Source organism: Gallinula chloropus (assembly GCF_964237585.1).
Source record: "Gallinula chloropus genome assembly, chromosome: 4".
NCBI classification, from domain to species: domain Eukaryota; kingdom Metazoa; phylum Chordata; class Aves; order Gruiformes; family Rallidae; genus Gallinula; species Gallinula chloropus.
In genome coordinates, this window is record NC_140088.1 from 40,085,693 (window position 1) to 40,111,029 (window position 25,337).

Genomic DNA, 25,337 nt, shown 5'->3' on the forward strand with positions numbered 1-25,337 from the left:
AATCTAAGGAGAAAGACACTAAAACAATCAAGTACCACAGTCTCTTTTACTAAGCCACAGCAAAACGTTGCAGAGGAACTGTGAAGCAAATGAGCCAAACAAAATTACAAAACCAATTTATTCCAAAAGCATAAGGGAACATTTACAATTCAACAAGATGTTAAACAGGTGTCTCCACAAGAACTCACTGCATTAAAATTAAATATGAAACCGGATGGGGGAAATAATCTGAGGCCACAAGAACTTTGCACATCACCTCTGAAAATACAGGAGTCCCGTAAAGAAAACTCACTCAAAATTCAGCATGAAAATAAGCTGCTAGTACCTAATGATTAGTCTAAATACAAGCTACGGTTAGGCTTGGAGGTTACATTTTTAAGTCCGTAAAACACAAGTTATAGCCACGAGTGCAAAATGTTGTATTTTTTTCCCAAAGGAAGCCTGTGACCCATTTAGTGCCTATTTGCAGAGTGACACTTTGATATCACAAATTTGTCCTTGAAAACTCTTTGCTGAGTTTGTTGGTTTTAGTGACAAATCTGAGTTTAGCAGCCGGCGTACAATTGGAAATACAAGTTAGCTCACATGACCTGGAATGTCCAAAGTTGGCCGCCTACTGCTCCAGGGTTAAGCAAAACTAGACTTTAGCATCAACAATGCTCCTAACTTTCACATACTTTGGGTATTCTGGCCTTCTGACTGTTGTGGTAAATATCAGAGTATTAATGAAGACACCTGAGTGAGATTCACAAGCAAATACAAATGGAAGTTGGTGGGGGAACATCACCATCAGGCATTTGTCTGTGGGTAATGCATGGCTGGACAAAGAAAAAGAAAAAAGGAAAAACAGGGTAAGAAATAATCTTCATTCATCTAAACTCTAAACTATTTTACATCAACACACCTCTGAACACTTATTAAAATTCTTTTCCTCTGTCTCAACTTCTTTCTTTTCACTATCTGTTAATTCCTTTACAATGCTGAATGACCTGAGAAGTAAAAATCTTGAGTGGTGAGAATAAAAAAAACCCAACCCATTGTGCTCTTACATTGGTGTACATCAGTAAATAAGAATCCCAATTTGCTAGCATGGAATTGTTAACTTTTCCACCTGAATTGAACTACATAGCTGGAATTTTTCAGTGTTACCCAAAATACTATTTTATTTATATACTTTTAAATGCAACTGTGTTGGTAAAAAACAGAAACAAAACAAAACCCAACAAACCCAACAAAAAACAGCCAACCAACTCTCAAGTGCCAACTAATCCAGAAATCTGAAAACCAGAAAAGAGCCAGGTACTGCTATGGTCTGGTTCCAGACTACAAAGCTTAATCACTGCATCAGTCTTCACCCACTCCTGGAATAATTCTAGTCGTTTATTGGTTTGTTTTACCTGTTCATTTACTGAAATTCCACGGCATGACTATATGCACATATTCATATTAAACATTAAAAATTCGTTTGCAAAACATCACTTCTGCATTACAATGCACGGAGAAGAGTAAGATGTGCAAACCAAAAAACACCACACTCTCCACGTCTCTAATTAAAAGGACTGTTTCATGCTGCAAGCAAAATAAACTTCCATCCATGTTGCAAACTTTAAAAACCCCCCAGCACATCTCATTCAATTCCATTAAAGAAGAAAGGAAATCAAAGCGAATTTAACAACGGTACTCTTCTCCACATATTGCAAGATATGGTTACAGATGAGGAAAGGATTACTTCAGCTGCTAAGCTTATCTGACACAAATCTTATTTGTCATGCCTTTCCTGCCCAGCACTTAATACATCAAGTCAATTATATCATTTCAGTTATGCAGTAGCTGATTTTTAGGTTAATATACAAACTGTCGAGATGTAGCTCTTGATAAAACATCTATGCTCTTTTCCAATTTTGAATAAATCCCGAAGACACTTCAAAAATAAGAACCCAGAACTGCTGACTGTAAGCATTCAAAAATACAGTTGTAGTTTCACTATGGACAAGTCGTAGTCCGTTAGAAAAGTAGATCATACATACAAAGGTATAAAGAACATTTAAGTCAGTCTTAGTGGAAGGCAGTCCTTGAAGGAAACAATACTCCAAGCAAAACTTGCTGAGTAGTACTTTCACTGCAGCCCTTCAGGGCCATGGAAGATTTAGCAGTGTGCTCAGTAGATCCGTCCTCGGCTACGATTGCCACGTCCTCCCCAGCCCCTTCCTCGGCCACCCCGGAAACCGCCTCTTTGCTCTGAAATCAAAGTCAGAACTATTAATACAGGTTTTAGGCTGCATATGGAACAGCAATAACTGGAGCCACTGCGGGCTGAGTTACGCTCTGACGGACAACGGACCGCACTGACTGTAAAAGGAGGTCAGCAGAACCAGCCTCGTTAATCGAAATGCAGTCCGTTGTGTGTACTGTGACACCAAACTGTCCTGCTTCACAACTGTACTTGGGCCAATCCACAAGCACAGAACTGAAAACTGACCTGTAAAGGACCAGTCATGAGACTACACAGCTCAACATTCTGTCTGAAAAGACCATGTCGATCTTGAAGTTTGTCTGACTTGCTCCTAGTGATTTTACAGAATGATGGAAAACCACAACTTTGTCAGTTTATCTGTCCTGGGTTTTTTTCTGGGCTGGTACCTTAACTTTATCCAATTCAATTTTTCCAGGCTGGTACCTTAACTTTCCCCAATTAAGTATCTTAAACAGAAATGGATACTGGACAAGCTGTATAACATAGAGGGTTTTTTCCTTTCCCTTTTTTAAGAACAAATGTGATAAGGGCAAAAAAATCCCACAAAATGTTTTGTTAACTTCTTTTTGGATTTATGTGAAAATACATCAAACTCCTTCCTCTTCCTGTCTCTTAATGTACAGTCTTAAATTATGGGTCATATTAATCTACAAAGAGAACTGTGTGTTTATTTAAAATTAAAAGTTGATCAGAGGCCTGAGCATCTCACTAGCACAAAACGGTAGCAAGTAATAAAACATTTCTGGTTGAAAACTTCCTAATTTTTAGAGCTGTAGGGCTACAAGCCTATCTTAGAAGACACAGGTAATGTACCTCTGCAGATTGTATCTTTTTTCTTTGGTTTATACATACAGACAGTGCTTTATATCAGCTTTTCAACTTGTGGGCATGAGCGATAGTTTGTCATAGCAGGCTGTTATCTTGACAGAGGTATGACCAACAGGCCTACAGGGAAGATGACAAGTCACTGTTTGGCCTATCCATCCAGTCTGCAACTGCTCTCAGGTTTTGTGCAGGACTCTGGCTTGCAGAGAGACAGAATGGCTCTGACTGTGAGCATGAGGACACAGCTGTGTAGTGTGCACAGTGAGCCTGGCAATGTCCACAAGCTCTGGATCAGGCCTGCAACACCAGCAGTGGCTGGAACAGGAGTTCAGCACAGGTTCAGTCACATGACAGGAGGTGGCCCAGTTCCACCAGCTGCAGAAACTGGTCTGTCCAAAGGGAAATGTGGGGTCAGAGTGCCACATGTCATCACAGAGAACACAACAGTTCAATTACTAACTCTATGTATTGAAACAGTAGTAAAACTAACATGTAAGTGACATACAGTTTACAGACTGGTAACACACACTGTAATAGAGCAACAGACAGAAAGAGACCACCACACACACAAACTGATGACAGTAGGACTGTAAATTGGCTTGTTCGTCCCCTCTGCCCCCACGGCACAGCTGTCAATATACAAAGTTTTTCCAAGCTGCCTAACTTACCGTAAGAAAAACTACCCAGGTTACTGCTGTATTTTCCACTGGGAGGGTTATATATTTGCCTGGCATCCCTTTTTGGTCCTGCTGAAGCTTTCTTTGGGGGTGAACTTGAGGTTGTATCTTCACTTGCTCTTTTTTGACTGACAGAAGAAAACAAAACCAGATCATTACACCCCTGTGGTGACAAGTACAGGAATAGCAGTTCAGCCTCAAAGATTAACTGCTGGAAGCTACCAGCAGCTAATGAAGATGCCCTGAATAAATACTTCAGAAGAGGAACTAAGCTCGTCTTCAGCTGATTTGCTCCACTGTATCACTAAAGCAAGACTAAGCTTACCACTCTGCAGCCTTAATTCCCTCCAGGATGGGTGCTACTTTTGATTGTGAAACTTTTTAGTTCACATGCTATGTATACACAGCTTGAGTTGTTTATTTTCTAAACAGCAAAAATTAACACCAGTCCTTTCTTTAAATTAAAAATCTCTTACCTTGCATCTGCCTTCTGTACTGGTTTCCAGGACAGCGTAACTGTACTTTTATAAGAAGGAGGAATGTGGAAGAGATCCTATGGACGCAAAATTGGACAGTTTATTCTACAGTTAAGTCTGCGTTGACTGCACCTCAAAACTTGAGCTACCTACTGAGACTATACAGTATCAGTTACTTTACAACAATTTAAAATCCTTTCTGAAGTCCCATGACAGAGGGAGAAGGTGTCAGCAGCTAACTGCCTCATCTGGCTACCTCTGCCCATAGACTTTACTGGGAAATTCGAGTGACATTTGTGGTAACAGAACAACATCTTACACTGACATCATATACTTCCTCTCTTCCTATACCTATCAAGCACCTTATCATGAACTGCAATGGCCCCTGCAGGGAGACAGCTGCTATGATGGCAGAAGAAAGGCTTCCCGAAACTCTGGGTCAAACTTCTGGTTTATCATAGTGATTGACAGTGAGAGATGGGAGTGAGGGAGAAGGGGTATTTACAAGAAATAGGAAAGGTTTCAAGGGCTCTGGATGGAAGTATCTTTCTGCAGCCTGTATCTCCTAGATTGTCTGGATAGCAGTTCGCTTTCCCTCCTCCCTCCTTTACATCTCCCTGCATCTCTTCAAACTTTCTCTTACCCTTCCCTGTCACTGCAGGAAAAGGAAATTAAAAGGAAAAGAGCTCACCCAGAATCCAGAGACCCCTAAAGGTCTTCTGCTTCTGGGTCAACTAGTGCTGAAAAAAAGGGCCTCAATACCCCATCCCAACAGCAGTAGCAGCAAAGACTAAGCAGCTTGCATGAACAGTGGATCCATGTCTCCCCAGAAACAGTAAAGCAGGCAGCAACCCTGAGCTCACTAACGCCAGCTAACTTAACACAGTACTTAGTAACTTAGCTCAATCTGTTCCTTTTTTCAGCATAGCTTGTGTGAGTTTACTTCATAATGTGAGGACATACCTTGATTAAAACATTAATGTTATTGGTTATTTTCAAGGCAACCACTTTAATCTTGTTCTGCAAAAAAAAGGAAACACCATTGAACACCTTTCCAGTACCTTTAAGTTACATCAACTGCGTTCGATGAAGTCGAAACATCAAAATGAGTGCTCTTCCCAGTGAGCTGCTGTACCAGGAGTGATACTGAAAGACACTCACACTTACGAGTTTTCGTTACAACTACTTTTAGGCTTCTTGCAATTTTACACTAACTAGTTGCTTTAAATGTTCCAGTGTACTTCCTGCTATAACATTTTCCCCCAGTACATGAAAACTTTCCCTTCAAAATGAAATGCAGTTAAGCCACATAGATGTAGACATAGAGTAGCTAACAGTAGAAACTAAAATATCATCCTAGCTTCCAAAATGCGGCATCGGGTAAGATACAGTTGCAATAGATGTTAGTATACTATTCCCTTAATTTACCTGCAGCCCATTAATGTCTGCCAGTGGTTATTTCAGCATGCACAATTAGAAGAAATCAGAATTCCTGAAAAATACTTACCTCCTCTGTTTTCAAGGCTTCTCCTGTTTTTCCTTGGAGCGCTAGACGGAGCTGTCGAATGTACACCTGCAATCCTCGAGCAAAATACTGTAGCCTACAAAATTTATAAGCAATTTATTAACTGTCGTATTTCCATAAAATAAAAAACATAAGAAAAGGGAAGCTGTGATCTTATTTCCCTCCCCCCACCCTTCAGGAATGCTCGGAAGAAGTGTTCCATCAATCTGACTTGTGCTTCTTTGGCATCCAGACAGTAACAACTCACACTTTCCCCACAGAACTCTTAAGTGATTACCTGATTTTGAAGTCTTTCAATTTCTCTGCATTCAGCTTGGCTGTGAGGAAGTCTGGAAGCTTCCGGCCCAGCTGATGGAAGCTATACAATAAACACTCCACATAACTGAACTGCAACTTTGGCTCTTCATTGCCAGCATTCTCCCCATTCTCTGCTTCCTCTGGAGGAAGAGGCATGTACTCCTGAGGAACAGAAACCAAACACAAATGCACAAGACATTTAGGCAGTGTTTGAAATGGAAGGTTTATCTATGCTGACACTTGAAGAAGCATCCCCCATCCCTATACTAACACGATGAAGCACTGCATGAAGTCCTGCCTCAGCCTCAGGTGGTTTGCCTGCACTTCTGTGACTTGACGTCTCTGGCTCAGAGGAGGTACTACAGTAGCACTGCTACAATAGGAAGCAGCAAGGCACTGCACCCAATGCTTCCCAAACAGCGCTGCATTTGCTTACAACTGCCAGTACCAATACAGCCTTTACCGAGATCAACATGTGTCTGCAGGACTGTGAAAACTGAACCAACAAACCCGCCCGTTTACTGGGTTAGAAGCATGATGCAGGGAACAGCTCTCTACAGCTACAAAGGCTGTGAACTGCAAAACTGACCCGAGATGATGGTCAGAACTCTCTCTGAAACAGCCACTTTAAGAAAAGGATAGATTAGTAGATAAAAATAACACATTTTGATGAAAACTTTTTTTTTTTTTACATGAGTAAAAATTGAATCGTTCTTACCAGTAATTTATCAAACAGCTTCTTCAAATTTGATTCGAGCTTTTCCATATCCCCACAAAATGAACTCATTTCAGCAAGGAGCTTCAAAACCTATACACAAGGGTAACCAGGCTTTTTTATGTTCACTGAAAAGTACAAAGGCTTAGCATTCAGCATAAAAGTGATTCTCACATCATTATGGCTGGCACAGTAGAGGTCAGCTGCTACAACGAATTTCCCCAACACCAGGAAAGAATGCAAGAAGGAACACATCTAGTCTGTTTTTCATTTCCTCAAACAGAAACCCAGGTTTCTGTGCCAACAAACGTCATTAGCCAACAAATAAACAAACTTTTCCCTTCCCAAAAAGGTGGGAGCACAGCTGACCTTCAAAGTGAGCTTCACAAAGATCTAACTGAAGCTGCAGCACTGATTAGCCTAAGCAAAATTACAGACATTAGACCACTCCCTTAGGAGACGAAATTACTACAAGCCACACAACAATCTTTTCAGTAAATGGTATGTGCTTAAAAAAACCCCAACAAACAAACACCCGACAGTAATACAGAAATGATTACACTGATCTACTACTTCTAGCATTAGCTTCAGCAGCTCAGGACAAATGACATGTGCTTTAAAAGGCAATGCACAGCCATGGTTCAATACAGCAACCTTTTTCTCCCCTAGCATAGCTAGTTTTCCACCAAGAACTAAATAACATTTAAGAAGTGTTTGCAATTTTTAAAACAGCTGTCTTTGTCTCAGATGTGTACCTGTTACAATTTAAAGGACATTTTACTTTTGCTTACCTCTAACTGGATATCAAGCCCCTCCACTGGAGTCGTCAGAGAGCTGAGGTTTGGCAGAACATGCTCACAGAAGTAAGTAACAAATTTTGTGGAATGGACATTTTTCTGCAAAAAACCACAACACATGACTTGGCCTACTCTGTGTTTGAAGGAGTTAAATGTTTTTCCCCTGTCATTCCACCACCCTTATACATGCCCACAACACAGCTATACCCTTAAACCTCTCTTAAACTTTCCTCTAACTCCTAAAACCCAGAGACCATTCCAGGTCGCTTAAACTGGGAGGCTGTCTGCAGCAGGGGCTGAAAAGATTACCTGCAACCCAAGAACAGGCCTTTACATGCTGCAACTGCCTGCAACTAGACTCAAAATGATCAAACTCACACATGTATGAACCTCATGTGAGAATCTTGTCAGAATTCACTTTAATGTCTTAAATTTGAAAAAATAAGTGTCAAAGAGCAGAAAATAAAACAAAACCTCTGTATTCAGAGGCTTTACCAATGTTTTCCACCATCTGAATACATTAGAAGCTGAAGGTGGAGCAGTAACAGTGGTTACCTTTCCCCCAAATTCCTCACACAAAGCACTGAGTACATACTGAGAAGAGTGGCACTGCCTGCCGGGTACACTGCAGCAGCCTGTCCACACAGTCTGGATCAGATGGGTTGAACGTTTGTTCCAGGTCAGCCTGTTCAGCTACCAGCTCCACTAGCTGTTGCCTCCCGCTTACTGTCTGTAAGCTTTTTAATCCAGATAATATCTTCATGAATAGAACAAACTCCTCTCCTGTCACATCTTCCAGCACCTTCAGAGAACGGAAGAAGACAGGATTTTATGGTGGTAACCTGCCAACCTCCAAGCCAATCATATTTGATTTGAAAAGGTAACAATATTTAGCATTTAAATTTAGGCTCTAGTTACTTAAAACCACAAGTTTAGAGAACACATGAAAACACGTGGTATACGCGTACACATCTCCAAAATAAAGTAACTGCCAATAAGCTGACATTGTCTTCCTTGAACTCTAACCTTGTCTTGTCTAACAAAATCATATGCTTAAGGGAAAATAAGTATTAAATGATTATCTCATTACTGATTGTTTTACTGCTTCTTGTATCTTTCTCCGTTTTGGGAATGCACAGGAATCTCATCAAATTCAAGATAAACAAATGCAGTCCTGCACCTGGGACGGGCTAACTTTCCTGCATCAGCACATGTAGGGGACTCACTGGCTGGGGAACCGCTCTGATTAAAAGACCCTGAGGGTTCTGGAGAACAGCAGGCTGAGCATAAACATCAGCAGCATTCCTTGGGCGATGAACAGTGTCCTGGGCTATGACAAAAGCATAGCCAGTAGAATGGCTGATGGAAGCAAAGAGACTGAGAATTCTTCTTTGCTATGCCCTCATCAGACCAAATCTGCAACACCAGACCCAGTGCTGGGCCCACCTCTACGAGAAAGTTGTCGGTAGGCTGTAGAAAGGCCAGCTGAAAAGGTGATCAGTACCTAAGGAAACTGGACTGAATTTTTCAGATTAAAGGAAAAAAAGTCAGAAGGGGGTGAGGCGACCTAACACTAATTTTTCACCACTTAACTATTGAGTCACCAATAGTAAGAGATTCTTTTTTGAGGTGGACAGAGTGAGAAAGAGAGAATCATACAGAACCGAAATGGGAGGTGCCAAAGGACAAAATATATCACGCTGAGGACAATTAAACATTAGAGCTAGCTGTCCAAACAGCGTGGGTGATCTCCATCCTTAGAGGTTTCTAAAACTCAACTGGACAAAGCACCAAGAAATCTGACCTGAATTCAGCTGAGCATGGTTCACTGTGGTGACTGATCTCCTGAAGTCCCTTTCCAACATCAGTCATTCTATGATTCTAATAAAAGTCACTCCCACAAACCAAAGAGAGCTTAGCATTATTTAACATTCCCACAAGAAGAAAAAAAGAGAAAAAAAAGGCTGCAAAGTTTGGATTGCAGCAGAATAGGACATCTAGAAGACTACATCTGTACAATGCTGAATTCTGCATGTGGTTTAAACAGACTTCCAAAGCCACACCAGTGATAAGGGATGGTTTAATAATACTTAAGTTTGCGCTGAAGAGAGACACTCACCTTCTTTGATTCAGTCAATATCAACTCTTCCACCTCTTTTGTCATCACCTCCTCAGGCAGTGTTTTCAGTTTTGTGGAGAGGAACTTGATGGCTCGCTCTCTGACAATATCCTCCCCCTGCAGAATCTGGCTGAATAAGCCTCCCAAGGTCCCTGGATAGAGGAGAAGAGGTCAGGTAACACCAATTATTTCAGAAGTTAAGAGTTGAACCTTCGATGCAGAAGAAAGACGTTTTCTCTTGTAAGACTCTGTACACATTTTAAGATGACTGCCACACTCCCTTTTAAAACCTGACAGTTTTCACATAGCTGGACATAAGAATCCACAATCTTTTATTGGTCTGTGTAATTCACATCCAGAATTATGGAGAAGTTCAGTCCAATTTGTAAAACCAAACTATGAGTGTGTGTCTTTAACCTGCATTGTACTAGGAAGATGCACATTTGAGTCCTGTTCTCATCAAACTATAGACAATATTAACAAAAGACATTTATAGAAAAAGTGTCCTTTACCTTTAGCATCCATCTTAAATATACTGAGCAAGGCATTGTTCACCAAATTGAATTCTGCAGAATCATCTGGAGAGAAAAAAACGGTGATATGCAAATTCTTGAAATACAAACATAAGAGCAGAGATTTCTGATATCACAACAGAAGCATCCTATCACCAACATTTAATTATAAACATCATGGCTTGTGTATTTAATGACTAGCACTAGACTGAGGAAGTAGAAAGTCATGATTATGAAAGCTGGAAGCAAAACAAAAAGCTATTTGCCACTTCAGCCTCCCTGACAAAACTTGAACATTACAAAGCTGATAGGCCTGAAACCCTGAAGGGAAATTATTAACCAATATATTTAGTCATTTTAAGGAGCAGCTGAATAAAGAAGCTGACCTTTAGTAAAGGAAGGTAAAATGAAGTTATTTCTTTTTAAACACTCAAGTTACCTGCAGTATTTCTAGGTGGGAGAAATAATTTTCCTCTTGAACTAAATAGAGAAATGTGTAAGTCTCAAAAAAGTCTCTTCAGAGAAGCCTAGACTTAATAATGCATTTTTAATAACATTTGAACATCTAATATTTAGCTCTCTGTAACTTTAGAGATAAAAAAGTATGTATGGCATGTTAAATTACGAATTAAATATTTTGTACCAAAAAATGCATTGTATGGAAGAAAATGCCTTCAGGATTTTTAGGTTTCTTAGGTACTTGGATTAGAAATCCAGTAACTCTCTTGCAGGAGGAAATTTGCCACAGTCAATAACCAGAATCCCCCCACCCTTTTTCTACAGATGCTCAGCTCTCAGAGAAGTTGAATGAAAAGATTTGTTGTATTTAAAAGAAAGATATTCAGTTTAGATCAGGGTAATTAACAGGGTAATTAACAACCTTTCAGTAAAAGTACAGCAAATATTAAGGGGGGGGAACAGCAGAAGCAGGATATGAATGGCACTGGGACAACTGACTTGTAGTAAGTTCTAAGACAACAGCAAACATTTTTGGCATGCCACAAGGCACTACCAGAGGCCCCTACCTGACTGCAGAAGCTGGGTCAGTATGTCTGCTACCCGAGGAAGGTTATCTCCAGTGGCAAACTGAGGCAGCTCCTTGATTGCTTGTCGCCGGATCTGTCCAAATTATTAGTATTGTGGAAAGAAGAATTTAAAAAAAACGAATTACAAACACACACACACACACACATACACAGGGAATTCAACTACCAAATCAGCCAAATTTGACAGAATGACCGTGTAGGCTTTTAACATGAGCATCATAATTAGAAAGTGAAAGTTCCAGACTTTAATGGCAGTCCACACTTTGTATTTGCTGTAACACTATTATGAAGAAAACAGTGCATTTTACTTGGACCTAAGCATCACTGGAGAAAAACCAAATTCAAACAGCACAAAATATATTGTTGTACTGCAGAAATATAACTAAGTATTCTCAAGTTTTGCAAAAGACCAACCCTCCCCTTGTGAAAGACACAGCCTATAAGCAGAAAAAAGAATGAGTTGCTAAAAGGTTCTCTTTCTTACAGAAACATCTTCGTCCTCACAGAGGTCCAGCTGGGCATTGATAGCTGAGTCAGCTAGCTCAGGAAAATGCTTGAAGAATTTAGGGATAAACTGGGCAGCAAGTCTCTTCTCCTTGGCACCTCCTTTCACACCATCCAAGATCGCCTGGTACGCATCCTTATGCTGAAAGAAGGAGAAACAGAATACATTAACAGAAAGATCTTGGGGCATTCTCACCACAAAGAAAAGGGTTTTTCATTTCCCATTCACTCCAGCTACTTAAGTGAACTATGTTATGCAAATGTATTTGTTTGTAGGAACCTTATGTCTCAGGCCAACATAACCATGCCAATTTACTAGTAAACTTTACCTCTATTGCGAGGTTGTTAGTGTTGTTTTGGTCCCTCTGTCTCTTCAAACTGCCAGCTCCTTAGGGCTAACGGCTCTTGTGTACAACTCCTGCTTAGATTAGCACAGACTCACAAATTTTCATGATCACCTTCACTCAACGTGGGCAGTTTTTCAAGGGGTTTCTGCCTTTTGTCTGCTCCTTTATTGTCTCTTAGGTAGAGTTTATCTCTCCCAACAACTGAGCCACTGGAATGGATCACCAATGATTTTTAATGTATATTGCCCTAAAGCATCTTTGGCATCCATTCCAGCTATTAACTTAAACTGAGATAAAACACAGTTCTTAAAATATCTGTTAATGAAGACTAGATGCTAAAGGGAAAAAAACCAACCTCCATTTGGAATATAAAAATAAACACTTCAGCAACAGATCAGGGAATTCTCTACCTGCTCCAATTAGAATCACAAAGGCACTTCTGATTTTGTGCCTGCAGGACTCAAACTTTACAATAAACTGAAGACTTTGTTATAGTTAATTGCATGTTTGTGAAATAAAAGCCAGCATTACTAGGATGTTAGTAGAAATCTGAACCTTCTATGATTAATTTTCCTCATGGTTGTTAAAAGAATGATTTAGACAACTTATCCTACTCTGACCAACAACATCAGCAACATGGGGTCCGGCTTTATTTACACGAAATTTCTGAGCCACATATATCATCACCCTTACCCCACATAAAAGTTCACTTCTAGCAAAGAGAGATGCTCACTTACAACGGAGTGTGCTGCACTAACTCCCCCTAAAGCTGTATTTTAACATTGAGCACCAATGTTCTTTAAACAGTCCCTGCACCTTGTTGATACCTCTCTGTGTTGCCAGATTCTGAACTGGATTGGGACACTGATCTGGAAGAAAAATAACCAGGGGAAAAAGCAAGTTGCTCTTTCAGCTGATCTGTGCCCCTATCCCGTTTGCTCCGTAGCTGTGCCAACACAGGGCACTCCACAGCAAAGGCAGGACTGAGCCAGCACAAACTAAGAACGCAATGTACATCACTGTAGTCACAGGTTCTCAGGTCACATATTAAGAACCACTATTTTTCTGTGGAACAAATTAATGCACATTAAAAAAAGCATTCATACAACAATGAAATCGAGTAGCTTGTGCTCCATGAACTTGTATTAAATTTTTGTGTTAATTCAAATATTTATTTTTAATATCTGTCAAGTGACTGATTACCTGCTAATTTTTCTAGTTTAGTTCCCGAATAGATTCATATTCTAGATTGCTCTGTGACAAGTTTCACAGTGTGCTGGAAGAACTTTGCCTTACTCTTTATTTTATGCCTGCTTCTGAAGAGGGTTTTTTTCCAAGTTCATTTTCCAATTTCTTTCTACTCAGGAGAAAGGATCCTCATACCTGGGCCCCTTTCTCAACTGAAACACTCTTTCAGAAGCTCAATACTTCCCATCTTTTAATTATTCTTAATGTCATACTTCTGGTTGCACCCTTGCTCTTCTCATGTTCAAAATTTCTTTTCTGAGACATCGTGGTGATGGCTTTTTGTAGTGAGAAATCACACTCATAAGGTTGTTAGGAGATAATGAAGTTATAAGTGGGATAAAACTTGATGAATAAGGAATTCAGGGCTTCTCAGAATGCAAAAATTGGAGACATAGATAAGATTATGAAATGACAAGTTCAAAGGAAGTAACTCCTTCACAGAGGTTAATAACATAATGGAACATTTTGCCACAGAACATTTGTATGGCAGAAAAAACCACGTGTTCAAAGCATCAGAAAAGTCTGCTGAAAAACAATTTAATAAGACATACTAATCAGAAAGACACTAAATCTGGAAGCCCTCAATCTGGAGAGAGACAAAGTGGGGGGAGTGTATCAGAAACCATAATTCTGTAGTCACCCCTAGAGGTTCCCACACATCTGCTATTGACCCCTGTCACAGGCTACATGTCTTATCTGCAATTTACTGTATATAAGATGGCCACTCGTATCTTGCAAAAGCTACCCATAATAGTCAGAACTGTGATGGACCACATATTTGTGAAAGTACAGGAATAGTATGTTTTATCCTCCTCATGTCCCTGTAGTTGTTTCTGTTGGGTTGTCTGCAAGGATGCTTTGTTTCATTGGGGCCTAAATACACCAAGTTAGCAGGCTTAAAAAGAAAAAAACACCCCAAAACACAAAAACCTTTAACCCCACCCTCTCAAACAACCACCATGCTTTTTATTCTCTTAAAGAGCTTTCCAAATGACTTTACATAATAGTATCTAGTTTCAAGTCAGCTAGGTACACGCAAAGCCACTTTCCTACTTATGCACACTATGACCAAAAACAAAAGTAACTACTTTTTCAGGTGGCCGTTCAGTAACACCAGAACCCAATGTAATTAAAAATCTAGTTTTAACTAACAACAGTATTTTGCACTGACAATATACTGTCATGCTTCTCCCCCCCCCCAAACTCAGTAACAGTATAAACAAATAGTAGATCTTGCCAGCATTTTACAGGTAAAATCTCCTTTAGCCATGAGGATCGAGCTCTTGCTTTCGGAAAATACACCAGAAAAAGGCTATAGGCAGTTATGAAAACCGTAAGACTTCACCTTTCTCCAAGAGAGCCTGCCAGAAGCTCCCGGGAGCTGCAAGTGCGCTGGATCAGGTCTGGGTGACCATCCGTGTCTTCAAGGCCTGAACGCACCAGGCAAAACTGCCGCCCTCGTGCAAAGATGGGTCTGACTCTAACTAATAACCAGTTAACATCCGCGACGCCGCATTTCACATGAGAGCTGAGGGCAGGACAGGAGGAGGACGCTGCGAAAGCCACCGAGAGCTGCTCCCGTCGCTGCGGAGCCGCAGGCGCGAAGCTCATGGCTACCCGCCCCCTCCGTCCCCCAACCCCAGGCCCCAAGGAAACCTTCACTGAGCCCAGCCCCAAGGAACAGCCGGCTATCTGGCGCGGGCAGCAGCCCCCCTGGAGGAGTCCTGCCGCGCTAGCCCACCGCCCGCCCCGTTTCAGCCCGCCCGGCCCGGAACTCCCCACGGAGGCGCCGTTGCGCTACTCGAGCCCGAGCCCCAGCGAGGCCTTACAGGCCGCAGCCACGCCGCACCTGGCCTGCCGTCTCGGTGGCGTCCGCCAGGATCCCGTAGTTGCGGTAGAGCTCCTCCACGGTGGGCATGGTGCGGCGGGGACGAGGCAGAAGCCGCCGCTACAACCGAGGCCAACACCGACTCCGACGCCGCTCGGGCCGCCGTCACCACTCAGGCCGCCGCCGTCAGCGCCAACGAGGCGGAACTCCCAGAGCGGCCGTGTGCCGGCGGCGGCACAGCGCCCACACCCGGCCGGCGGTGGAGCCGCCCCGCTTCCGCGTCGCATGCGGAGGGGCGGGAGCCGGCGGTTGGGAAGACGTCAGAACGCGGCGGTTTTTTCCCCCGTGCCCGCAGCCTCCAGCGGCGGCACCCGGCGGCGTCTACCGCAGCTGGGTCAGTGAGGTCTTGCGGCCCTGCTGGCTTTTCTTCTTCGCAGGCCTCCTCCTGCCCGCATTCGCGCCTTCCCCGCCGCTCGCCCGTCGGCCCCTCTTTGTGTGACACACGCACTCGCTATAACGGGCGGGGGAAGCGCCTGCCCTGCACCCAGCTGGTGCAGGAAAGGGGCCGTTTCCCGGGGATTCGGTGACTTCGCCTTCTCCTGCAGAGGAAAATGCCCCCTTCCAGCGTACAGAGACTGGAGCGTGTGCTGCACCTGGCGCCAAGGGAGGCAGGGCCCCTTAGGCTCAAATGACCCAAATACAAGTTGTGGCCCAAGTTAAAAGGCTGTAGCAACATCTTCCCTCACCTCAAGGCGCTTTAGCATCCTGCTGGTTTCACAGCCGCTTAGAAGGAAAGAGGATTCCCCTCACATCAGCCTGAGGCCAAGGGAAGCACAACGCTGGACCTTTCTTTGACATCCTTTCCAGCAGGATGAAGGGCACTTTCAGAGCTGCTCGAACCCCCCTCTCCAGAGCTGTAGAGATGCACAGCGGCATCAATCATTTTCCTTCCTTTTGTTGTTTTTCCTCTGCTCTCGCTGCATTTCAGCAAGCGGCAGCGGTGACCGCATCAGTCACCTCCTGCTCTTCAGACCGAGCCCCACTACCTCTGCATGTGGATTCGCACTTTGCAGGTGGATTCGCCTGGGTCTTTGCATGCAGTGATAAGAGTCTGAGGGTGCAGGAGCTTGTGGCTGCTGGCAGATCCAGGAGAGCATTAACCATGGCCCAACCCTCGTCGTGCGTGTGACCATCACCGCGTTTACCCAGAGCAATCTCCTTAAAAGAATATTATAGTTACTCTTTGTAATGGGAACGAAAAGTAACACGAGAGAAAAATGTATTTTTAATGCATCGCAAGAGCTACGTGCACAACTTGCTGACCTGAACCTTTCTGAGGAAGGGGCAGCTTCCTCAGGCAGTCTGGCGGATATTAAGAGATGTCAATCTCTTGCCCTCCAGCGTCTTCCAGGCAGCATCGCATCCGAATGCAGATTTTAAAACTCTTTATACAGCACTGCAATGGCAAGCTTCTACAACGCCAGAAGCTTTTTACGCCAGAAAGGAGGAAAGATGAACCTCCCATTTAATTGGTTTTTAACCCCCCCTCGAAACGTTTGCACAGATAGAGATGCCTCATTACCTCCTTTTTCTTGCTTGTTTCCTCAACGGCATGCTATTAAAGTGTGATTACATTCTATAGCAAACATTGATAATCAGATAAACGCGTAGCATTTATACGTTACTGCATGTATGACACCTGAGGAGAAAAAAGTGGAGGGAAAAAAAAAAGGGAAGAAGTAGACATGAATGAAAATGAATGTGGGAGGGGTTGTGTGCCTTTCAGGAAAGACTGGCACTTGGTGGCGGGGCAGAACCAGCGCTTGCGATATGGGAGAGTAATGGGAAAGGTAAACTCAGCTCTTGGACTTTGGCTGCATTACAAGGAGATTAATGGGTGGAGCGGGATGGTAAGCACTTTCAAAGTACTATAATAACATAAGTATATATGTATTATTTTAATAACATTTGTATATTTTGTATCTTAACATTTATATGCCTTGGAATTACACGTTTTAACCTCTGACAAGGACACACTGAGCTGTGCTCATCATCTTTCTAACAGAGAACACGCAAAATGAAAAGGGGCATTCTGAGCCACATTAAGAAAATGTTTTCTTTGAGGTTCATTCTATTTCCATGCTTTGATCTTCCGTGCATCTTGTTGCTTTACATCATTCTTTCTCTTCTTTTTTATAATGAACCTGTTCAAAATTAATTGCCTTTAGGCTTTAGCATTAATACAGAGGAAGCATGAATGAAAAGCTCATGGTGTTACAAGTTGAGGAGACATTGAAATTATTTTTCAATGTTAGTCGGGGATTTCTTGGTTTGTTAAAGTTGGGATATTTGGGGAAATACATCTTTAGAAACTCAAAAACTTGAAATGCACATTTGAGAATGACACAGCCTTTTCAAACTGCAGGGCAAGTCTCCCAGCAGAGACTCTCCATTTCTCTGTATGAAACATGATTAATCTGGCCATCAGTCAGTATTCCTCTCTTCTTTTCTTCTCAATCCCCTCAATGCCAGTGCGTGTGGAGGTAACCCTATGGTAAGTTAGAGACCCAGAGAATCACAGAATGTCCTGCGTTGGAAGGGACCCACAAGGATCATTCAGTCCCTCTCCTGGCTCCACACAGGGCCAGCCAAGTCAGAGCATGGGACTGAGCACATCAAGACGCTTCTTGAACTCAGTCAAGCTGGGTACTGTGACCACTTCCCTAGGGAGCCTGTTCCAGTGCCCGACCACTCTAATAATTAATCATTAACTAATGATTACATATTAATCACATGAATTCTCAGATATCAAATCTAGAAGGTTTCTGTGGGCCAGATACCCAGTGGATAGTAATGTGTCTGAAATTGAGTCCACTTGTTGGTTTATGCTGGATGAGCACTCACTTGTGAATTTGCTGTTTCTCTGTAGAATTGGGCTTGAATCACAAATACAGCTCAGTTTTACAAATAAAGGGATATTACAATTATCCCCCACCTTAAAAATCCCTTAAGTGCGTTTCAGAAAAAGGTGTCCAGATATCACCAGGGAACACGCTGAATGCATAAAGGCATCCAGAGATGTGAAGCCTTTTATCGGCATACATTACAAGTACCTTGCATGGTTATAAGCATCTACTGCCCGACCTACTGTCTTCAGCCGTGCAGATTTCCCCCAGATTCCTTCCAGTGCAACCTGATTTCCTTGCAAAATTCCTCCCGGGCAAGGCTGCCGGCTTCTTTCTCCCCAGAGGAGTGGTAGCGCCTGTGCCTGTTGCGTGGATGGGGTGGGAAGACAAGTGCAGGCCCCACAGCCCAGACCCCGTGGCCTGTCGTGCAGCCCAAGCCCCACAGCCCAGACCCCACAAAGCAGCCCAGGTCCCACAGAGCAGCCCCCGCGGCCTGCCTTGCAGCCGAGGCACCAACAGCCCAGGCCCCGCAGAACAGCCCCTGTGGCCTGCCGCGCAGCCAGGCCTCACAGCCCAGACCCTGTGGCCTTCTCTGCAGCCCAGGCCCCGCAGAGCCGTCCCTGCGGCCTGTCGTGCAGCCCAGCCCAGCCCCCGATGCCCAGAGGTGCTGCCCAGCCCGCAGCGGCAGCAGGCGGCGCTCTGTCCCCGCAGATGCAGCCGGGCGCCTCCTCGGCGTCTCCCGCCGACGCTGCCAGCATCCCCCTCTGAAAAAAAAGGCGACGATGCCGAACCGAGGGATACCTGCTCCCATAAACAGAACAATATTAAACGATTTCCTCTATTAGATTATTTCCGAGCAGGACTGAGAACCGTGTTGCGTTGCTGTCTGGCTGTTCCAATTGACATCTCCAAATCCAGCTGGACAATGAGATTAGAGACATAAAGTGGTGTTTCTTATCCCCCACCTTTTTTAATTTTTTCATGTTGCTGCCTTTGTATGTGTAACAGCAGCCTGATTGTATATGCCTTACTGTTTAATACACTGTGCTGGAATTTTAGAGTATCCTTTAAAAAGGCTTGTGAGCCTGTTGGTAATGCTTGCTCTGTTCCATAGTTCGGAAGCTACCATAGCCCTGACAAAGCATTTGTGCCTTGCATATTAACTGTAGGCACTTGGCACTGTTATTTGGAACCCAGAATGTTGCGTGCCTTTCCACACAGGCAAGGTTGTGTAAAGATTGAAAACTCAGCCCTTGCCAGAGTCAATTTGATTCTCTTGTTTGTGTGGAGCGTTCACGCAGCAGAAATAGGGAGGAAACATCTTGAAGGGTAGAAAAATGTGACTCTGAAATATAATATTTGGCAAGAAGACTTACAAATGGATGTGGCATCTACAAACAGTTTGGCTCAAAGAGCATCTATGGCAGAGGACAGATGACTTGTTTATGCTGAGTTTATTCTAGTTTTGTTGAAAAGTTCCACATGTATACAATGCTGGTTAGGGCAAATTAATGGGACAGATAATGAATAATCCATTCTTTTGAAAAGTCATGAAATGTTTGGGATGTTAGTTTTCTATGTGTGGAAGCTCAGAAGCATTGTGTCTCTCTGCCAGGATGGTTATCATCAACTTGTCATGCCATGCTCCTTTCTACCTCCTGGAACATTTACACACAAGTCCAGTGCTTCTCTCTGCTCAGTCAGGGCAAGTTTCATCTCTGAATTCTGACTCCAGGTATTTCCATGCTGCCAGTTCAGGATCAGCACAGTGGAGCAGGACAGCAGTAGCTCGGCTGTGCCCACTGTTTACTTTCAGCCAGTTTCTAAAGTCCTGACAAGAAGGATGTTCAGGCACCCTTGTAAAGGCAGACTGGGAGGAGGATTTTTAGGAAGTTGTAATAAAATAGGCAAGGGGAAGTTGAATAATAAGGATATGGAAATTGCAACACCCCCACCCCCTGGAAGGGCAATGAAATGCCAGGAGCTTTAGGACTGTCGTACCAACAGGGATGACGTCTTAGTCATCCAAGCACAAGAGCTAGGGATGAAGTGGTAGCGTGCTTGCCATGCTCAAGTACTCCCTTATGAGCACTGGAGAGAGAACCCCTTTCTGTACCTGTTTGTCTTTTAATCATTGCTATTCATGTGGCTATGCATCAGTGCCAGTAACTACTGGGATTCACTATGGGATTTTCTGTCCTGTCATTCTAGCCTGTGTGTCACTAAAGGAATGAATGGGTTTGCTTGTCATAGTTGTTGGAAATCCCTTTCACTTCTACACAACCATTAAAAATGAAAGTTACTGTTTTTTTAAATGTTTTGAATTAAACATAAGCAAGGTGGTAGTAATATTTTTAGGAAACTTTCAAAAGAAAAAACATAAAACATACTTTCCAAACATTGGAATGTGGCTAAACATGAAACTGTTAATGCAATTTCATATGAATATTAATGGCATACTTCATAAAATATTCCCCACCATTCCTGTGAAGTATTTCTATAACTTTAATAAGATATAACTCTGGAATCACACAAATCAGACTATACAAAATACTCATGTAATGTTTTGTGAAATATTTCAGATAACTACATAAAATATTTGTGCTGCTGTCCATGAAGTATCCATTCTCAATACCTTGTTAGAGTGTTGAAATTTATAGCAATATTCATGGAATGTTACACAAAGAAAGCAACACACTCACAAATTTAATCAAACGTTAAGTACAAAACCCACCAAAAGCAGGAAGATAAGGCACCCTTGAGTACACGTGCCAAGCACCTGTCACTGTAGAGACTCTGCACTGCACTCACAAAGCACTTCCCACCCTGTGCTTGCAAGCATTGGGCAAAGCTTGTCACTTCCAACAACAGCAGGTAGTGCTCCACGGCATTTCCTCTTAAAAAAGGCAGCAGCATCTCCTCTTTTGACACTTGGATGATTTCTAGTGTTATCCTTTATCTACACATAATTAAACAACTTATTTCTAGCACGCATGCTATCAAGTAAAAGATTCAATCACACATAGAGGAAGAGCAGTCTCTCCAGAATTCCCAGGGACAATACCAACAACATTAATGTCTGTCACAGTGATAGGAACAAATCAGCAGTTTTGTTGCATATGAGTTTGAGAGTTCCTGGAGTTATCAGACTCAGGACTGTTTCTAGACCATCTGCATTCGTATGAGTGAGTCTGCTCTTGTGATCTTCCCAGTACTGCAGCCCTAGGCGATGGTACCCATTTCTACTAACAGCCTCTGACACCTCGCGCAGGAGAAGAGAGAGCAGACAGCCGACGTTTCTTTTTGCAGACTCCCAGCCATGTGCCTACAAAGCCCTCAACAAGCTCTGAACACTGGCCAACCTTGCAACATCTGCTGATGCTGCCTTTCTAATGCCACTGGTCACTGATCTGTCTGTACCACACCGAGACAGGGCAAAAAAGGGTGGCATGTTTACCCACAGGAACTGCCCTGCTTGGGCAGATGGCAGAGACTTTAATCTGAACCATGCACAGACAGCCACAAGGTTGGTCTGTCTTACTCAGAAACTCGGTAGATGCTGATGAGTGTCCCACAACCTTCCCCACCACTTGCCTCTTGCTTGATAAATTCAGAACCAGCATTTCGGCCACGGATACTGACCCAGCTCCCAGGCTGATCCCTTCCAGGGATCCTGAGGCTGCTGCTGGTGAGACAGCTGTTGCCACTGCTTCCAAAACTGTGTGAGAGCTGCTCCACAGCAGTGACAGATTGCCAGTGCTAAAGCCACAAGGCAGCAAGCTGTGAAAACTTCTCCACAGCTTCTGTGTATTTGCAGTGGCATTTGCAATGGCATGGAGCACTGTTTTCATCTATGCTGGCTGATAAGAGTGTGAAAATGATGCTGGCTATGCAGAAGGAGCTAGACAGTGACAAAAGAGAGAAGAGTCATGAAGATCTGAGGATTTTTTTAGCTGTTTTTGGCAATGATTTCCAGAGGTGCTTCGAAAAAGCCTGGCAGTGAGAGTAGAATACCTGGAATACTTGGAATATATGTTCAAAGTAGCACTTAATAATGAAGGGTCCGGGCCACCTGTATGAAATACTGCTGTGTAAAACATGGCTGTGGAAACTGCAGGAATGGGACCTATGAGTAGCTGATCCTTTTCTGCTTGGAACTCTACTGGATTTGAATTAAATAGTTGTTGCAGTGTTGTGAGGCTGTGCTGATGAGACGGGTTTTTTTAAGCAGCAGTTAGAGGTTTCTGCCAGCCTAAACTATAAACAACGAGCAATTCAGGGCCAAAGTCGTGGCCCGAGAGACAGTCACAGCGCCTCTGAGAATCACATATAGGAGAGAACAACCTGGAAGCAGCTGCATTTTGCCACCAGAGAAGGGAGTGAGAAGATGTAACGAGCTGTGCAGACAACAAGGCCGGAGAAGGGTGGGGGAGGAGGTGACCCAGGTGCCTGAGAGAAAGATGCCCCTGCAGCCCCTGGAGAAACCCATGGAAAAGGCCGAGACCCCACCTGCAGCCTGTGGAGGGGCTCCACGCTGGATGGAGCAGGTGGAGACATAGAGAAGACACTGTGACCCTATGTTGGAACAAGCCCCTGACAGCACTTGCAGCCATGAAGAGAAACAGAGGCAGAGAGATGAGTGAGAGAGAGATTCGCACTGGAACAGGTTTTCTGGGGGAGGCTGGTGACCCCACAGAGGACTGGGACTGAGAGACATTGTGATTTATGACTGCCCACCATAGCAGTGACCCACGCCAGGGCAGTTGGTGGATAGATAAAGCCCTGGGGAAAGGATTCACATTGGAGAAGTTCATGGAGGACTATCGCCTGTGGGTGAGACCCCACGGTGCTGCAGGGGGAGAGTGTGGAATGAATGCCCCCCCCTCACCCCCTGGCTGAGGGGGAAACCAACTTGCAAGGGACTGACTGAAGCCCCCATCTCCCAGTCCCTGCCCCCCTGTGCTGTGATTGGGGGGAAGAAGGGAGTGAAATCATGACTAGAGTGAAGTCTGCTAAGAAGGGAGCAGGGGGGAGGTTAGAGGTGTTTTAAGATCTGGAAAACAGCTCATGAAGAAGTGACTGAGAATGCCTTTTTTTTCCGAGTCCCTGCCCCCCTGTACTGCGAGCAGGGGGAAGAAGGGAGCAAGATCGTGGCTAAAGGGAAGTCTGCTTAGAATGGAGGGGTGGGGGGAAGGTGCTACCCAGAACCCCATCTTCCCCAGTCCCTGCCCCCCCTGTACTGCGTGCAGGGGTGAAGAAGGGAGCAAAATCCTGACTAAAGTCTGCTAAGAAGGGAACGGTGGGGGGAAAGTGTTTTAAGGTCTGGTCACATTTGTTTTAAGATCTGGTAGTGCTCTCAACTCCAGTTTCTTCACTGTTCTTTATAGTTGTAGTGTAGTGTAATAAAGTAGAGTAGTTTTTCTCCTCTACACTTTGTGTTGAGTCTGTTTTGCCCATGTCATTGACAGAGTGATCTCTCCCTGTCCTTATTTTGACTCCTGAGCCTCGTAATATATAATTTCTCCCCTGTCCAACTAAGGGGAGTAATAGACTGAATTTGGTGGGCATCTGGCCTCCAGCCAGGGCTAAACCACGACAATAGTATCGCTCTAACACTGTGGTTCAGCTCCAGCCAGCAGCTAAGCACCATGCAGCCACTCATTCACCCCCAGGATGGGGAGGAGAATAGGAAGACAAAGGCAAACCTCCTGAGGTTTGAGAAGATGGTTTAGTGGGACAGTAATGGGAGAGGGAAGTAATAGCAACAGTACTTGGAATACACAAAACTGGTGATACACAGTGCAGTTTCTCATCCAATGACCACACAATTCAGACTGTACAGATCCAACATCCTGAAACCAGATCATTCCTGAGCTGCTCATACTCGAGCTGCATCACCCTTCCCCTTTTATACCCAGCATGACACCACGTGGGGTAAGGAATATCCCTTTTGGTTAGTTCGGGTCGCCCGTCCTGGCAGTATCCCATCCCAACTTCTGGTGAAAATTAGCCTTATCCTAGCTGAACCCAGGACACACACTCTGAACCAATCCAATGAGAAAAATTATCTTAAGTTGATTCAAGGCCTTCAGTACATTGGAAAAACTTTGGTGATAACTTCTATCTCCAATAGGCCCCCAAAAGAAGCAAAATGTTCTTCTTCCCCCCTCCAGTTTTTTGAACTAGAGAAATTAAGGCTGCCAGAGAAGTTTTTTCTGGCATAGATCTCAGACTTGAGTTGTCATGGGGATGTCAGCTAATGGTATAGTTTGCTATGTTCTTAACCTAGCTGTGCCAACTAAACTTTTGCATCTAGACCAGGTCTTATGCTTATAGGAGCTGGACTTTCTGTTTAAGAAATTGCCTTCTGAACACTTCATTGCAATATTTTTCTCCTCAATAACATATTGTACTGAGTAAATGAACATACAGGCATGTATTGCACACATCTGGGTTAAAGGATGCAGTGAGCTGCACAGATGTTAATGCACACCGGTAGAAGCAATTGGGACTTTAATGGCAGGGGGGGCTGAGTGCAGACCCTGCCAGGGCATGTTGTGAGCTGCAGGCTCTTCCTGTGCCTTCTGATCTGCAGAGACACTTGTATATAACCTAATGCACACACGTGTGCATATACACTGTGTCTGGCTGGCATCATGGACATACAGGCACGTGTGTAATGGGTGCCTGAGTGCACAGTTACATACTCTGTTGGGTAAATTCTACCTTTCCCATTAAAAACACTTTGAGAATTGTTTAAATAATCAGTAGAGTTTTCCTGTACCTACCAGGGAAGTTAGGATTGCTAAAGGACTGCAAAAAAACCCTGGAGAGGAACAGACATTACAGCATTTTCCTAGACATTTTGCACTGGAGCTCTGCAGCTGTCTCCTCTACCCCAAGAACCCACGCTCCTTGGAACACATGAATAAGCTGCGCTGAGTAGAAACCATTGCTGTCTGCCAACCAAACGTTGATGGTGCCCTTTGTTGGCTTCCCTGGGGAGTTCATACAAATCACTTTGAAATACAACAAACCATAGGATCCCTAAATGCTTCTAAAGGAGACCACATCAGAAAAAGGCTTCACATGGAAAACATAATTTTCAATTAGCGTCTATTCAGTGGGAATGGGAATGGGGCCGGGGAGAGCTGGCACGTGAGATAAGCTGGAGTTGTTAACATGCTTTGAAAGCGCTTGCTGGCTAGTGTGTCTTCCCCCCCACCTTGCAAATGCTCACCTTGCTGTAATTTGGTGACAT

At 43.7% G+C, this 25,337-nt stretch overlaps 1 protein-coding gene across 1 annotated transcript; it reads right to left on the reverse strand.

The window, feature by feature from the left end:
- Positions 1-32: 32 nt before the first annotated feature.
- Positions 33-15,273, reverse strand: API5 (apoptosis inhibitor 5). Its single transcript, XM_084263720.1, has 14 exons — positions 15,192-15,273; positions 11,728-11,889; positions 11,223-11,316; positions 10,198-10,263; positions 9,686-9,837; positions 8,162-8,368; positions 7,561-7,665; positions 6,773-6,862; positions 6,035-6,216; positions 5,740-5,833; positions 5,196-5,252; positions 4,233-4,309; positions 3,748-3,884; positions 33-2,238 (listed from the first exon to the last, which is right to left on the reverse strand). The coding sequence occupies exons 1-14, from the start codon at positions 15,258-15,260 to the stop codon at positions 2,159-2,161; spliced, it is 1,572 nt and encodes a 523-aa protein (XP_084119846.1). The 5' UTR covers positions 15,261-15,273; the 3' UTR covers positions 33-2,158.
- Between the last annotated feature and the right edge of the window lie 10,064 nt (positions 15,274-25,337).